This window comes from Podarcis raffonei, chromosome 17, assembly GCF_027172205.1.
Source record: "Podarcis raffonei isolate rPodRaf1 chromosome 17, rPodRaf1.pri, whole genome shotgun sequence".
NCBI classification, from domain to species: Eukaryota; Metazoa; Chordata; class Lepidosauria; order Squamata; family Lacertidae; genus Podarcis; species Podarcis raffonei.
Genome location: NC_070618.1, coordinates 34,727,206 through 34,743,252, shown reverse-complemented (window position 1 = coordinate 34,743,252; position 16,047 = coordinate 34,727,206). Strand labels below are relative to the sequence as shown.

Here is a 16,047-nt window from a genome sequence, read left to right as displayed (position 1 = left end):
GTATTGAAATTCGGAGTTGATAGAAACAAAGTTAATGATTGAGAAAAGTTTTAATTTCAGAGTGAATAATTAGATGAAAATACAAAAACACAGGAAACAAGGTATTAATTTGCTGTTTATACTTATTATAAAGAATGCAGGGATGGAGGAGATGGGGAAGTCCAGTGGATGATGAAAAAAAAAAAAAAGACTTCGAAAAATGAATTTTTTCTTGTTTAATTTCTTTTTCTTTCTGTAAAACCGCTTTTGTTGTGTTATTGATGATGGATTTAGATTCTGGAAAAAAGCAATAAAAAAATTTATAAAAAAAAAAATATATATAATCAATTATTCCAAATTCATACTTCGAACATTACAATATTTAAATCCTAGTTAAAATATTATAAAAGACTTCCACCGCATTCACCACACGTCTCTTGGTTATCTAATTCACCTTTACATCTGTTCTTCAGTCACTTCTTTCCTTAAATTCTTTCGTAGTCCGTCTAATCTTTGCATTCTCAATATTCTTCACAAGGTTTGTCTAAGCACAGCCAAACTTTTGTGTTTGATCCCTGTTTGTGTAAATACTCATTTCAGCATTCCCATTGTTTCTGTAGATTTATGCCTTATTATATCCGTCAATTTTGCTAACTCCAGATACTCACATAGTTTACTTAACCATTCCCTTTTTGTTGGGATGTTATTTCCTTCCCAGTAACTGGAATGAGGACAGCACAGACTTCCAGGCCCTCATATGCGGCTTGGTTCCTAGTGTGGCACATGTCAGATCTCTATGAAGTTGCTCACCCCAAACCATTTTGCTTCCGTGAGGAAAGAAACCTTCAGGGCATTCTTGCCAGAGTTGCAGTCTATTTCAAACGAGGCAGAATAGTATCAACCCGGCCCGATGACACAGAGCCCTGATTACTTCATTGGGTTGTCTTTGGAGGAATGAGCCCTATTGGGTTTCCATGCTGCAATCCATCTTATGACTAGTAGGAATGTTCCTGGAAGCCAGCTTTCCCACTGCCCATGTGCTGAAATGCTTTGGCCTTCATCATGCTTGGTTTCTGTAGAACAGGCTTGATTACACCAGATGCAAGCCAAGGGTGCTGTGAAGGCTGGTAGAGGGCGGAAGGCGTACCTGTCTGACCCACAGGGCACAATCCATCAGGAAGTTTTCCTGGGCAAGCCCTGCAGAAAAGGACAGGAGCTCTTGCGCAGTTTCCTCTCATTTCACTAAGGAGAACGTTCTGATTATTAATGAGCAGGAGACTAGTTGCCTTAGGCTGCAATCCTAACATACCAGACAGGTCAAACTCCCAGTTGGACTTAACTTTTCAGTCTGCACTATAAATTATGAAGTTATCAAATTCAGTGTGTAGCGCCATGTTGCTCCATCATTGCTGGTGTTTGTATACATTCAAGCTGTGTAAATAAATGCATATAAAGTTCAAGAGTTTAGGGGAAGAGGTTTTGGATGAGAAACCTCTAGTGCAATAATCTGTTTTCTCTTCTCTTCTTTTCTTTTTTTTACTTGTTCCCCAAAAATTTTATTGGTTTTCACAATATTATAAAAACCAAACAAACACACAAGACAAACAAACAAAATAAACAAACATAAATCATAGCATTATTGAAAATTACAGTTATTAACTTTCTTAAGTGACTTCCTCGCTTCCCCTTAGTTGAATTTCATTGCATGTCCTTTTAACGGTTTTCCAAATCCCAATTTTTATGAAATTTAACTTAAACATTAACATCCTTAAATCTTCACCTTATAGAATTAAACATATTACTTCATCACTTAACATAAATAAAATCCTAAGCCCATTAAGTATCTGCAAGCTATTTCCAGTTAATTTAACTTAACAAATTTAACTAAATAATCATTTAAATTTATTCCATTCTTCCTGGTATCAATAATCTGTTTTCAATATGCAGGACAGGAACAACCTGGAGCCCCTAGACCAGGGTTTCCCAAACTTGGGTCTCCAGCTGTTTTTAGACTACAATCCCCATCATCTCTGACCACTGGTCCTGCTAGCTAGGGATACTGGGAGTTGTAGTCCAAAAACAGCTGGGGGCTCAAGTCTGGGAAGTCCTGCCCTATCCCCTCCAAGGAGGGGAGGAGAATGGGAGGAGAAACATACATTAGGAATCTTGTGAAGGTTGTGTTGCAAGGTCCTTGACTTGAGGGACTGGTATTGGTATAAATTCTGCGCAGTCCTAACTATTATTGCCTTTGCAAAGTTGGGATCTCTGCATGGTTGCATTATGATCTCTTTGGCTTTTCTATGTGTCCTGTGAACAAGGTGGTCTCTGGTTCAAATTTCACCTTTGACATAAAGTGCTAAGTATTTATTGTATATTTTCCAGAGTTATAACCATGTTATCAGAAGTTGAATGGTCACTGAAGGCGGAATTTCCCTCACACCACCAGGCATGCATGTCACGTCCTGATCCTGAGATGGCTTCTGTTTGGAGGATTGGCTTTATAAAGTTTTAAGACCTGCCTGCAGTTAATTTTATCGCGTGATCTATACTGCAATAATTTTTTGTATTGCAATTGCATTTTTATTGTTTATTTTGTATTTCAATGTACTCTTGCCTAGAGACCTTTGGTTATGTAGCAGCACAGAAGCATCAAGAGAAGCTTCTCCCTTCACTGACAGGACTATGGTAGCTGAATCATAGGTGATAATATCCTGTTCTCTGTGAGTCTGTTACAAGTAAATGAGGGTTATATAGTACACCAATATCAGGGACACATTGTGCCTCTGAATACTAGTGTTCTCATGTCCTGCTTGTAGCCTTCCCAAAGACATCTAGTAGGCTACTAGGAGACAGGATGCTAGAACATACCATGCATTTAAAGTACATGCATTTAAAGCTCCAAAACATGAAGGAGTCTTGTGGCAATTTGAAGGTTAAACAAATTTATTATGGCATCAACCTTTATTGACCGAAGTCTTTTTTATCATATGCACGAAGTGTTGGCAAGTATATGGATGTAGAGAAATACACACACACACACACACACACACACACACACACACACTGAATTCAGGGGGAAATGAAATGCAAAAACAAATTGGGGGGGGGGGACACTGATAATTACAGCAACCATTCACAAAGCAGTGTTGAAGATAGCCAGCATCCTGGCATTTGTAAGCTAATTGACACCTGTAGTGAGGTTAAAAACCCGTTATGTTGATTCAGACCTCAGGTGATAGAACCTAACTTCTTGTTAAGTTGCAACTCATCAGTTTCACACTGAGGATTCCCTTTGAAGTCCTTTTGTCCAAGAAGGACAAAGGTCTGTAAAAGAGTATTGTAGGAGGTTGAAATGTTCTCCAGCTGGTTGTTGAATATTGCCCCTTTTGATGTCAGATTTGTGTCCATTATTCTTTTGCACAGACTAGTCTGTTTGTCCCTTTTAGATGGTGGAATGGCATCGCTGGCAGAAGATGGGATCCCAATGAGACGAGCAGGTGACAGGACCATTAATGTTGAGGCTATCATTATCAGATCCTGTTATAGTGCTGCCCTTTATATTGCCTTATTTCCCCCACCCCCACCCCCCCAGTAATAGTGTGTATTCAGGGGGAGATTTAATATCCCAAGCCTTTTTCTTTCAATTGTCGCTTTAAGAATGTCCAGGCTATATGGCAAGTCTGGAGACTGGCAGCTTTTTTGCAAAAGCGTTTGACAGGAATGGTGACGTGTGCGCATTCTTGGAGCAGATACTGAAACGGGATGCTATCTGGAATTGTCCTGTTGCTGTATTTTTGGTTTTTATGGAAGCCGCCCAGAGTGGCTGGGGAGGCCCAGCCAGATGGGCGGGGTATAAATAATAAATTATTATTATTATTATTATTATTATTATTATTATTATTATTCATTTAATGTGATTAAAATCCCGTCCCCCCCCGGATTATATGAGGGGGCTTGGGGTGGAGGAAACCCTTGATGTCCTGCTCCTTTAGCCCCAGAGGCTGGGCGGCTGAATTCTTCCACAACAGGCCTAGTTTAAAAGTTTGCTCCTTACGCTTTCATACTGGAAACGACTTTTCTTCCTGGTCATTTTGTGAATGAAGGTGGTTCGCAGCACAGCAGCTCGGCGGCTCCCCCGCCTCCCCCGAGTCCGGTGGGGAGGAAGGCGAGGGCGCGGCGGCGATGAGCCCCCGGGGAGTGACGAGCGGCGGAGGCGGCCCCTTCCCGGCTTGGAATGCGCGGCTCGCCACATTGTTGCCATTCCCAGCCGGCTCCAGAATGTTGTGAATGGAAGGCTCGCAGCGCAGGCCACGCCCACATAGAACCCCATCGGCAGGACTGGGGCCGCCCCCGCCTTGCCTGATTGGCTGGGTGGGCCTCTCGACCTATGATTGACACCTTTTCCCCCCAGACGGCCCTCCCCTCCCACTTTCCTTTCTTTCCTTTTTTTAATATTTATTTAAACCCCACGACATGGGGGCGTGCATTGTTTCCTCCTTGAGCGGCAGCCGGGCTCGCCCAATCCTCGCCGGTCTCTCCCTCGCCGGCCACCCAATGGGAGGCGAGCAGGTTGAAAAGGGAGGACCGGCGAGGCCGCGGCCGCCGAGCTCATTGTTGTGGGAGCTCCTTAAAGGGGCCGCATCCGACGCCGCCAGCGGAGAGGGAGGAACGGCCGACTGAGCGGGCCAGGCCCGGGCCGCCGCCGCCGCCTCCGCCGCTGGGTTTCCGGGCAAGGCGCGCAGGAGAGGCCGGGGATCGGCCGGGCCTATGGAGCCCCCGCCCGCCAAGCGCAGGTGCGGCGGCTCCGGGGAGCAGCCCGAGCCGGGGCCGGGGCCGGGCGCCGCCGCCTCCGCCGCCACCTCGGCCCCCAGCGCCGTCGAGACGCTTCTGGACCTGAGCGCCCGGCGGGTGGCGGAGACGTGGGCCTTCGAGCAGGTGAGGGCAGCCGCTTCTCCGCTCCCCCCCCCCCCCGGGGCCGCTGCGTGGGAAGGAGCCGGCGCGTCCGAGGCTCCCTTCGCCTCTCTCTCCCCAAGAGGTGCCGGGGCTCGCAGCTGCCCGGCAAGCCTTCCTCCCCTACCCCCTCGTCTCGCCCGAGGGTGCTGGACGGCGAAGGCACTCTGCACATCCTCAGGAGCGCGTCCCTATATCTCGGCCCCCCACCCCCGGCCGCGTACCAGCCCTTCCCCCTTCTAAAGCCCCCCGCTTTTCCTCCCCCCTCTCTTTTTCTTTTCTCCGACGGCTGCGGCCTGGCGTTGCAAAGCCGATCCCGGTGCCTCAGGCCCTGGAAGTTGGGGCTGCCGGCTCCTTCGAAGCTGCCCTTGTGGGGCTCGGCCCCTTCGAACAATGGGTCGGGGTGCAGGTGGCAGCGTCGTCGAGGGGCTTCCTCGGCCGGATTTATGCGGGCAGGAGAAGCGAACGCAGGAATTCTGCGCGCCCCTTGAGTTGACAATCCTACTTACTAGCCAGGCTTGAACAAAGCCGAGCCTAATCTGTTTGTTTTTCTCTCCACCAATCTCTACCCTCTGCCATCTCCCTGTAGTCTTCGCTGGGGCCAACTCCTTTCTTCCTTTTAATTCTGCCCCCTCCTGCTGCTGCCACCCTAACATCTTGTCATTCATACTTCGTTTGTATGCTCTATCTCCTACCATCCTTTCCTGGGAGGTCAAATTTGGGCTGGCTGGATTATTGGGGGCAGGGTGTCCCCTCTAAGTAGCTTTTGAACCGGGAACAAGAGGGCTGGTCCCATGAGCTGGGCTAATGGCCTAAATGTGGCCTTGCTTGGTATATTGACTTGCGATTTAGTGGACTTCCTCTAGGTCTCACCAGAGTGACTGACAATTACATTCCGGATCTCCTTCTTTCTTTAGTCCATATACCTTGACTTTTTTTAGTTGTTGAATTGAGGAGAAGCTCCAGCATTTTTCTGACATCCCTTTTTGTGTGATCCCACCAGGATTTACAGCCAGGCTTCCAAGGTCGTTGAGATTGGAAGAAAAACATGACTTTGTCTCCTGGCTTTCTTTGCGTACTACTTGCGCATGCTGCGTTTTATCTTCATCTGTTTGTGATTCTCACCCACAACCCCTGCCCTCTGTTCAAATGATGCCTTTACGCAGCTTGATCTGAAGGAAGTGGTTATCCTAGGGTGTCCTTTAAAGGCTTTCTCTGTGTGTGCCTGCTGAGAAATAGGTGGAGTGGGTGTTAATTGGGATAGCTGAAACTAGCTAACTTTGGCTAGCCGAGAGAGCCAGGACTAGTCTGGGCAAAGCCTGGGAGAAGGTAAGGTTGTGATACTGTGGCGTGGAGGGTGCGGGGAGGCTAGACTCACTACACACGTTCTTCTCCTCTTTCTGAAATTTGTCAGAGCCACACTTGCTCACAATTCTTGGAGATCAAAGCTTAGCTACTTCCTTCCCTCAAATCTAAGAATTCCTTGTAAGCAGCTGTAGTTCCATCCAGGGAGACGACAGGGTTTGATTTCTGTGTCAGGCTGGGAAACTCGTCAGACAAGAGTCACTTGTCACTGCCATCAATGAGTGAAACTTCCAAGGCCAAGCACTTGCACACCTGAAATAGGAGGGAATGCGGAGGAGCTCTGGGCTGAAAAAGCATATCCCCCTCCAATCTCTTTAATTTTCAAGACTGGAAAGGTTTCATCAGGGAACGGTAAAAAGGAGAGGGGTGTCGCTAGGGAAAAGGCTGCTGTGTGTGCAAAGAACCTGTTGAAAAATTCTGAATTCTGCTTATTTAATAGGCTAGTCCACAAGGATGACTCTCTGGACACTGTGCCAGTGCTTAGAGTAAGTGTAGACTGTTTATCAGTCAACCTCCATCTCCTCAATTTGCCTTGGCTTTGAGGCACATTTAGAACTCTGGAGCAATGAGAGGATAGAACTGGGTATCCCAAACACCCCCTCCCCATTTTGTCATTTGGAGCAGGCATAGTCCTCATCTTGCATGTGAATTTGAACTGAATAGCTGTTGTAAAACAAAGCCAAAGAGTTGCCTTTTAACTTGGTACCTCAGCTCAAGTTCGATAAATGGAATTCTCACTGAGAAGGGAATGGCTTTGACTTGAAAGTGACAGGGTTGTAACCATGGTCTATAAATAAGCCTTTGTCTTGGTCATTTCATGTAGTCTGGCCTCTTCCACTTAAGGCTGCAGGTGGTGGTGGGTGTATTACTAAACTCTTCTCTAAACAAATTGGTTTATTTCACAAGGAAGAGGAGCACATTTGGGAGAAGGTTTCTATCTTTCTCCCAGACATATTCCATGTTCAAGGAAATTTGTGTGTGAAGGAGTATTCTATCATAAGAGCGCCCAACTTCAATCTAAATAATAGCAAACAGGGCATAGGTTTACTACTTTAGTGAAAACTAAGCTTGGTGTTCGCTTAGCTACATGAAGTGGCAGAGTCTATGTAGAAGTTGTAGTCAGTTGTACAGTTGACTGCTTAAATTCCATTGAGGATTTAAGCAGGGTCTGTGAACAGGATCTTCTGTAGTTTCATACCTTGATTTTCAGCATTGGCTGGTTAACTTTCCTTCCTTCCTTTCTTTCCTTCTCCCCCCCCCCCCCCCCCGGTGTTTAAATTGAAGGACACTTTTGCCACAGTACACCATTCCTGACTGACTTTCTCTCATTGCTCTTGAGCTGTGTGTTGTTCTGGTTCTCTCCCATCAAGTCACTTTATTAAACTCTGTTCCTAACTGGCTGAAGTACAAACGGGAATAGGTAGAGGAAACCTTCTGGTCACATGAGGTGATATAGCTCTTATCAGGTGAGGAATTCTCTGGTGCAGTTTTAAGAGCAGTGAAGTTTGATGTGGACGAGTCTGATTCTTTAGGTGAAATCCACTGGGAGGTTTGCTGTGCAAGCCCCATTTATTTATTGGATTAATTTATTAAATTGTTATTTATTTATTGAATTTATAATCATTTCAAAGTTGCCCAGGGTGGCAGATGACCAGTGATAAAACATCTTTAAAACAATTCCAGTATAGCTACAGACTGGGAAAGTAAAGGCATGTTGGAAGGTGGAGCCCTTCCATAGGCACCATAGACAGTGACTGTGTAATATTTAAGGGGAGGGAATTCCTAGGGGGCAGGTGCCACAACACTAAAAGCCTGATTCCTGTATTGTGTGGAACAGACCTTCTCATAAGATGGTATCTGCAGGAGGCCCACATCTGCAGAGCCGTATAAGGATATGCAAGGGGCAAGACGATCTGTATAGGGTTGTATACATCAAAACCTTGACCTTAGCCTGGAAATTAATGGCAGTTGCTTTTATGAAGCTTACATTTGTTTGTGCAGGAGATCTTCCAGGGGGTTAGTGGGACACAGTCCCTCCCCCATTTGGATCTCCATCCCCCCCCCCAGTGTTTGATTAAAGAATAGCCAGAAGGAGGGAAGGATACTAGAGGGAAGTTAGCACAGAAGAGATAGAAGCTTATTTATTTATTAAATGGATATACTGCCCTTCATCTGAAGATCACAAGATAAAAATACAAGATAAAAGCAGAAACAAATAGTTAGAACAAAAGCAAAACAAGACAATAATTCTCCCCGCTCAAAAAGCAACAACACCACATTTAAAATGCCATAGAATATAAATCAGCTAAAGGCCTGGTTGAAGACAAACGGTGTTTTCACCTGGTACCTAAAGATGTATAATGAAGGTGCCAGACAAACCTCCCTGGGGGGTGGGGAGAGCATTCCACAAATGGGGAGCCACTGCGGAAGACAGCTACCCTCTGGACCTCTCATGGAGGAAGCATGTGAAGAAGGGTCTCAGACGATCTCATGATCTCGGAGTCTGGGTTGGTTCATATGGGGAAAGGCAGTCCTTCAGGGATTGCAGCCCTAAGCCATTTAAAGCTTTGTAGGTCACAACCAGCCCTTTGAATTGCGCCCAGAAACTAATTGGCATCCAGTGCAGTTGGGCCAGGATCAGTGTAATATGCTAAAACCGTCTTGTCCCGGAGAGCAACCTGGCCACTGAATTCTGCACCAGCTGGTTTCCAAACATTCTTCAGAGGCAGAACGACATAGAACGTGTTGCAGTAATCCAGCCTAGAACTCTCTGGTCCTTAGGGAGACTGTGTGTGAGATGAGTTTTGCCAGGAGGACTGGATGAAAGCAAGGCTGAAACTAGGCTTTATTGTTGTTGTTGTTGTTTAGTCGTTTAGTCGTGTCCGACTCTTCGTGACCCCATGGACCAGAGAACGCCAGGCACCTCTGTCCTCCACTGCCTCCCGCAGTTTGGTCAAACTCATGCTGGTAACCACGAAAACACTATCCAACCATGCCTGTTGTCTTTGTCCATGGAGTTTTCTTGGCAGGGATACTGGAGTGGCTTGCCGGTTCCTCCTCCAGGTGGATCACGTTTGGTCAAAACTCTCCACTATGACCTGTTCATCTTGGGTGCCCTGCTCGGCATAGTTCATAGCTTCTCTGAGTTCTTCAAGCCCCTTCGCCACGGCAAGGCAGTGATCCATGAAGGGGCAATAAGCGGCGACCGACGAGGCTTTATTACACCCGGGTCAAAGACCCAGTTTGGCAACCCCCGTGTGCGCATTTGTGTACACACACACAGAGGCTGAGAGCCTCAATGGTGTGCCTCTGGAAGCTTCAGCTGGGACAAAATGTCCAGCTAGCGCGCACCCCCTCCCCAGCTATGGCCCTGGCATCTGCTTCCTGTGTCAAGAGCAGTGTGAAAGGGGATGGGGGGTGGAATTAAGAACATGGGGAGTTAAAAAGAGAACCTGCAGCTTTACGCAGTGGCCGTATCGTAGCCAGTGAGCTTAATCCGAGGCGCGATTATTGCTAAAAAAGAGAGAGAGAACCTGCATGGAGACACGGAAAGCGCTGGAAGAGAACTTTGAACTAGAAGCCCGATGCTGAAAGAGCTGAAAATTTTGGCAAAAAAGGTGGTGTGAGAATAGCAATACGGTGTGTGGGAGATGAATTTAATGAAGGCATCAGAACAGATTAAGTGGGAGAAATTCCAGTAGTTAAGACGACTGCATGGAGAAGGGGGCCGAAAGGGAATGACATATTAAGACTGTGTGTGTCTGCCCATTTTGGATTGAATCACAAGGTTACTTACAAATTTGGCACAAGTTCTGCCCATTTTGGATTGAATCACAAGGTTACTTACAAATTTGGCACAAGAGGAGGAGGGTTTAGTGAAATTTTGGAGTCTTACGACCATCTGCCTGTGCCAACGATTCAGCTGCTGCTTGTGAGACAAGAGTTGAGAATGCTCTGTTACCTGAGGAAACTATTGGGTAGAAATTAGGCAAAGTTTTAGGCTGAAAGATTTGCTCATTGTTTTATCTCTAATTTGGGAAGATTGGGCGAGAGGGCAAGGGGGAAAAGAAGGCTGGATGAGATCTGAGAATATTTGTAAGCAGACCATTGCTTAATATGGGAGAAAACTTCCACCAGTGAGGAAGCTGCTTGTATTAACATAAATTAGCAAGAAGGGAAATAAGTTAGTTAAGTGGCAACATGTGGACCAGTTTCTGTTTTCTGGACAGAGTTGGAATTGTGTACCTATAAGCTACATAAACTGGACTAGGAGGAAATATCTGCGAGTGGACTTTTAGGAGCCTGCCTGATCCTTGCTGGCCATTCTCTGAATACCAAGACTTTGTGTGGCCACCATTTATGCTGAAGTGAAGGAAAAGTCTTTTCCTTGTGGCGTCAGTTGGTCGTAGCAACTGTGTGGGAGTCTGGAACCAGAAATAGAAGAGAAGGCCAATTTTGAGTATCCTTTGCATGGAAATTGGTGTATAGATTTAGAAGTTAGTGTGCCTGTTGTGATGCATTTAAGAGATCTGGTTGCAGCAGTGCTGAAACTTCTGGCACCTGTTGGCTGAGCTGTTCTGTGGTGTCTTGAGCGCTCTGAGAAGCGAGAATGAATTGGCCATGCAGAATGTTTGCGCCAAGTGGGAAGTCGGTTTGGCTGGGGCTGAAGTCACCTGCTGTCTCTAGAGCAGGAGCAGCTTTGTGAGGAAGGTAAGCCAGATGAATGAGAATGATCCCAAGAGATGGAGGCTGAAGGGCCAGGAGACTGTGCCCAGGCAGAAAATTCAGATGAAGTGGGAGAATAACCTATAGACTGGAATATGAGAGAGGAGTTGGAGCTGGCTCCAGGTTTTGGAGGGTTGTTGGGCAAGATGCCCTCAAGGCAACCCTTACTTGGGAAAGGCCACCCTCTCCTTGCCATCACCTCTGCTTGGTTACACAACTTCTCCTTTTAAGCCCAGTCTGCGCAGCTATCTAGAGAGAGAGAGAGAGATTGGCAAGGTGGGTAGAGGCTCCTCTTTCTCCCTCCTATCACTGTTCATTTGCTTGGGGACGGTAGGCAAGAATAGCAAGAAGGAGGAGTTGGAGGCTCCAGAGACTAGCATTTGGCCCCCCGTTGCAGTGTAGCCCATGGCAGGTGCCAACAACATCCCCATTCCCAATACTGCCCTTTGACCTAGGAATCTCCTTTCTTGTAACTAGAAACCATTGGTTCAAGTCCTACCTAACCTTCTGAGCAGGAGAAAACAAGCTTTCTCCATCTTCCATGTAACAGCTCTAAAGATAATTGAAGATGGCTATCATGTCTCCTCTCTGTTTCCTCTTTTCCAGGCTAAACATATCCAGCTCCCTTAACTGTTCCTCACAAGGCTTGGTTTCCAGACCCCTGATCATTTCGATCACACTCCTCTGAACATGTTCCAGTTTTATCAACATCTTTCTTTAATTTTGGAGCACAAAATTGGACACACTATTCCAGGTGTGATCCGACCAATAGAGTGGTTCTATTACTTCCCTTGACTTGAACTCTATACTTCTGTTGGTGCAGCCTAGAATAATCTTTGCTTTTTTTGCTGCTGTATCGCACTGTTGACTCATGTTAAGATTTTGGTTTACTAAGACCCCTAGATCTTTTTCGCATGTACTACTAAGCCAGGTGTCCCCCATTTTATATTTGTGCAGCTGGTTATTCCTTCCTAAGTGTAGAACCTGGCATTTGGCCCTGTTGAAATTCATTTTGTTAGTTTGGGCCCAGTTCTCCAATCTGTTAAAACTAATATTGAATCCTAATTCCATCTTCGGTGGCATTGGCTGCCCCTCCCAGTTTGGTGGTGGTGGTTTTGTTTTATTTTGAGAATGAGTGCTGGACTGAAAGGTTGAAAAACATGGACCTAAGGCATTTGCTGTTTGTCCCAGGGCGTTAGACGGTTTGTGCTCCAACCCTTTGGGGTTCCTGCATCTTCACAGCAACAGCAATTCAGCTCTCTATTCGTGAATTCCCTTGAAGGAATAAACACCTCACCCGTTCAGTTCTTCTCCAAAGTATTCATTTATATTACAAGTTGTGTAACACTTCATCACTACTGGTCTACATAAAATAAAACACAACTGTATACAGAGATTTCAATCCTTTGCCCAGAGAGACAGGTTCACAGTCTCTCACAAAGGCCAGCACAGGGTATGCTGGGTATATATTTCTGAATTCAGGAAATGGAGGAGCAATAAGGAGGTTATGATATGGCCATTCTCCCATTCGCATGCTGCTCTTGGTGTGCTTGGATTTTCCCATTAACACGCTGGGGCCTCCCTGCCTTTGGGGGGTTGTTATCAATGTGAATGTTGTTCAGGCTTGGTCTAAAGGGGAACGAGGCTCTGAGGCTCAGTGACCAAAATGGAGGGCGAGCGAGGGGAGAGAGGAAGGAATTCCAAACTTACTTGCATTAACTAGCCAGATATGCTATGACCAAAGAAAGTCAAGATGATCACGGGACCCAGCCCTCACCGGACAGGAGCTTAGCATGGTGTGTGGTAGTACCTGGCTTCACTCCCCCCCCCTTCCTTTTATCTGTGGCAGCAGGAACTCTCTGCTCTCTGGGAGGGATGGGTGCTATTGGCCCAGAGCAGGCTTCTTCATAGCTGCTCTCCTTTTTCTGAGCTACGGGCTACTAACAAGCCACAACAATGGCTTTATGCCTCTGGTTTACGGTAGATGATGCTTGGCGATCGCATCTTTGCGTAAGCATTTGCATTCCTTTCCCAGGCCTGTCACAATTCTGTGGCTTCCAGTATCATGTGGCTTCATGTCGTCTCCATCCTCAACCCCACCAAGTACTTAGGAATTCCAATTCACTAGGCACCTTCTTATAGTACAGAGAGCTCAGCGGGGTGGGTAGCAGCCCAAATAGCTGGCCATCCATCTGCTTGACCACATTGGTGTCTAGGAATTTGAAAAGATCTTTAGTCATACCCTGGTGTCCTGCAAATATGGTGTTTGTGCCCAGACAGCCAATGCAGTTTCTCTCCAGATGTTGCTGAACTCCAGCTGCAGTCATCCCTGATCACTGGCCCTGCTGGCTAGGGCTGATGAGAGGGCGTCAAGCGCTTTCCCATCCTTGCTGCATCAAGGCCGGGTTGGGGAATGCAGCTTTGCCTTGTGATCAGAGTGTATACAATCGTACCTCCATTTACGTAACCCTCTGGTTACATAAACTTTGGGATGCGCGCGCTGCAAACCCGGAAGCATTTTACCGGGTTTTGCCGTGCACACATGCGCAGAAGTGGTCCTCGGGTTGCGGAAACCTCTGGATCCGACCGGACCTCCGGAACTGATCCCGTCCGCAACCGGAGGTACCACTGTATCAGTTTATGGCATCCCTGTTCCGGGATGTCAGGCAGAGGGCCTCGCAGGCTTGTTTGGGGGTGGCCAGGGCCGAAAGATGCACCTATGTATTGTTTTAAACATTTAGATTCTCATTTTCTGTGTTAGGCTTGACAGTTGAATAGCAATAAAAGTAAAGCTCTGAATATAAAACATAAAAGTTTTAACAGGAAAAGGAACCAAGTCAGTCATGAAAAACCCAGTGACTGGCCCAGGGTCACCCAGTGAGCTCCACAGCTGAGTGGGGGTCTTGAACCTTGCCCCCCAGGTCCCAGCCCAACACTGCTATACCACAGGGCAGTGTAAAAGCTAAGAGTTGGTGCCAGGCAGACATCTCAGGCGAGCGGGTTCCATCACTCAGGTGCCACCACAGAAAAGACTTGATCCTTGGGTCTAAAGGTTGGGGCTGCAAGGATGGCACATGAAGGATGATCTTAAGAGATGAATGGGTTTATACAGGAGACAGTTGTCATTCAGATCCCTGGTCCCAGGATGTTATAGTCCTAACGGTGATCTTATTCCTCTCTTCCAGGTAGAAGAGCGTTTCTCCCGCGTCCCGGAACCTGTGCAGAAGCGCATTGTTTTTTGGTCCTTCCCACGGAGTGAGCGAGAAATATGCATGTATTCATCCCTTGGCTATCATCCTCCGGAGGGTGAGCGAGACTCACGTGTGCCCTTTAACCGTGGCCTAAATTTGTTACAGTCGGGTGCTGTTGACCGTGTCCTGCAAGTAGGTAAGTGGCTTTTGTGATGGATGACTCTTGCACACTGCTCCAGAGGGTTGGGGGAACCCCTGGAATAGATTAGGGGGCATGCAGGGGGAGAGCTTTCTGTTGCACAAGCAGAAATCTTTGTGCTGATGGAGCAATGGGGGTGGGGGGAGGAGAGGGAGGGGATGTCCTACTGAGCAAAGGAAAATCCTTGTGGCAAAGTTAAAGCAGTGATAAAACTATGCTTGCATAAAGTTGAAAGGTCTGGAATGGCACTTCAGCATATGCATGTATGTGAGAGGAAATACTCTCGAATTCTGAGTAAATATGCATTGGACTACGGGACGTGGGTGGCGCTGTGGGTTAAACCACAAAGCCTAGGACTTGCCGATCAGAAGGTTGGCAGTTTGAATCCCCGTGAATCCCCGCAATGGGGTGAGCTCCTGTTTCTCGGTCCCTGCTCCTGCCAACCTAGCAGTTTGAAAGCACATCAAAGTGCAAGTAGATAAATAGGTCCCGCTCTGGCGGGAAGGTAAACAGCATTTCCGTGCGCTGCTCTGCTGGCCACATAACCTGGAAGCTGTACGCTGGCTCCCTCAGCCAATAAAGCAAGATGAGCGCCACAATCCCAGAGTCAGTCACGACTGGACCTAATGGTCAGGGGTCTCTTTCCCTTTACCTTTATGCATTGGACTAAGTGGCCAGTCTTATTTCTCACGTAGACAGGCTGGGGAAAGAAGGGTATGCGATCTTGCCGTTTGTCGCAACCGTGAGCGAGCAAGATAGCAGCTCACTGCTACCATAGAGGTTTCCAAGGTAATGGGGCAAGCCAAGTTAACAGCTGCTCATGTAAGATCATGTGGCAGGTTGCTACACTCTTGCCATTCTTGGATTAACATACAAAGGGGATAATGATCAAGGCTATAGTTACTTGATGTCCCAAGTCATGTGCCTTTTTGTTTCTGTCGCTTTAAATATACCTGTGTTGTCTGTCTGTCTGGGTTCAGAAACTTTGCAAATGTTTTAGGTGGCATGGGTTGAATGATGCAGAGGGAAAGGGGGACTGATTTCAGGACAACCTGGGAATGGAATACATCTTTGTTGTTTGTTCCAAGACCTAGGTTGTAGAGGAAATGTTTTTGAGGGGATGTTTAAATAAAACAGAGTGTATCTGCCACAAAAATACAACTTTCCCCCCTATTCCAGCGACCCGATTTATGTCCAAATGATCTGTTGGAGCTTTCTGAGAATGCTTTAAGTAACCAAAGGTGGGGAATGCCAAAATTGAAGGTCTGCTGTGGAAAGCTTCCTCCTCTATGTCCTTTCTTTATATGCCCTTTTTGTAGGAATTAATGAAGGGTGTGTTTGGGGTAATCATGATGAGGCACTGAGCAGCAGGCGACGCCGGCTTGGCCCCGTCTACTTATATAGTGTCTTATGGGAAGAATTGGACTCTGGAGCTCTGCATAGCATTTGCTCCTGACAGTTGCAATCTCTGCCTCTTGCTTTGTTGTTGATCATTTCTGCGCAAACATGAGGCTTAGACTTGCTTGAATAAAGAAAAGGTTTCATTAGGTTGCCAAACTGTGGCCTCAGATTCTGTAGTTGGGCAGTAAAGTTGCAGAACGGCACACATCCCTGATGAGACCAGGCACTTGTTGATGA

The 16,047-nt window shown here is 46.8% G+C and overlaps 1 protein-coding gene across 1 annotated transcript in view; it reads left to right on the top strand.

The window, feature by feature from the left end:
• Nucleotides 1-4,557: 4,557 nt before the first annotated feature.
• ZSWIM4 (zinc finger SWIM-type containing 4) overlaps nt 4,558-16,047 on the top strand; it is a 39,294-nt gene continuing 27,804 nt past the window's right edge. Inside the window, exons 1-2 of the mRNA XM_053370657.1 lie at nt 4,558-4,914; nt 14,205-14,406. Of these exons, the coding sequence (XP_053226632.1) occupies nt 4,747-4,914; nt 14,205-14,406 (370 nt within the window). The 5' untranslated portion in view covers nt 4,558-4,746. The remainder of the gene's footprint in view (nt 4,915-14,204; nt 14,407-16,047) is intronic.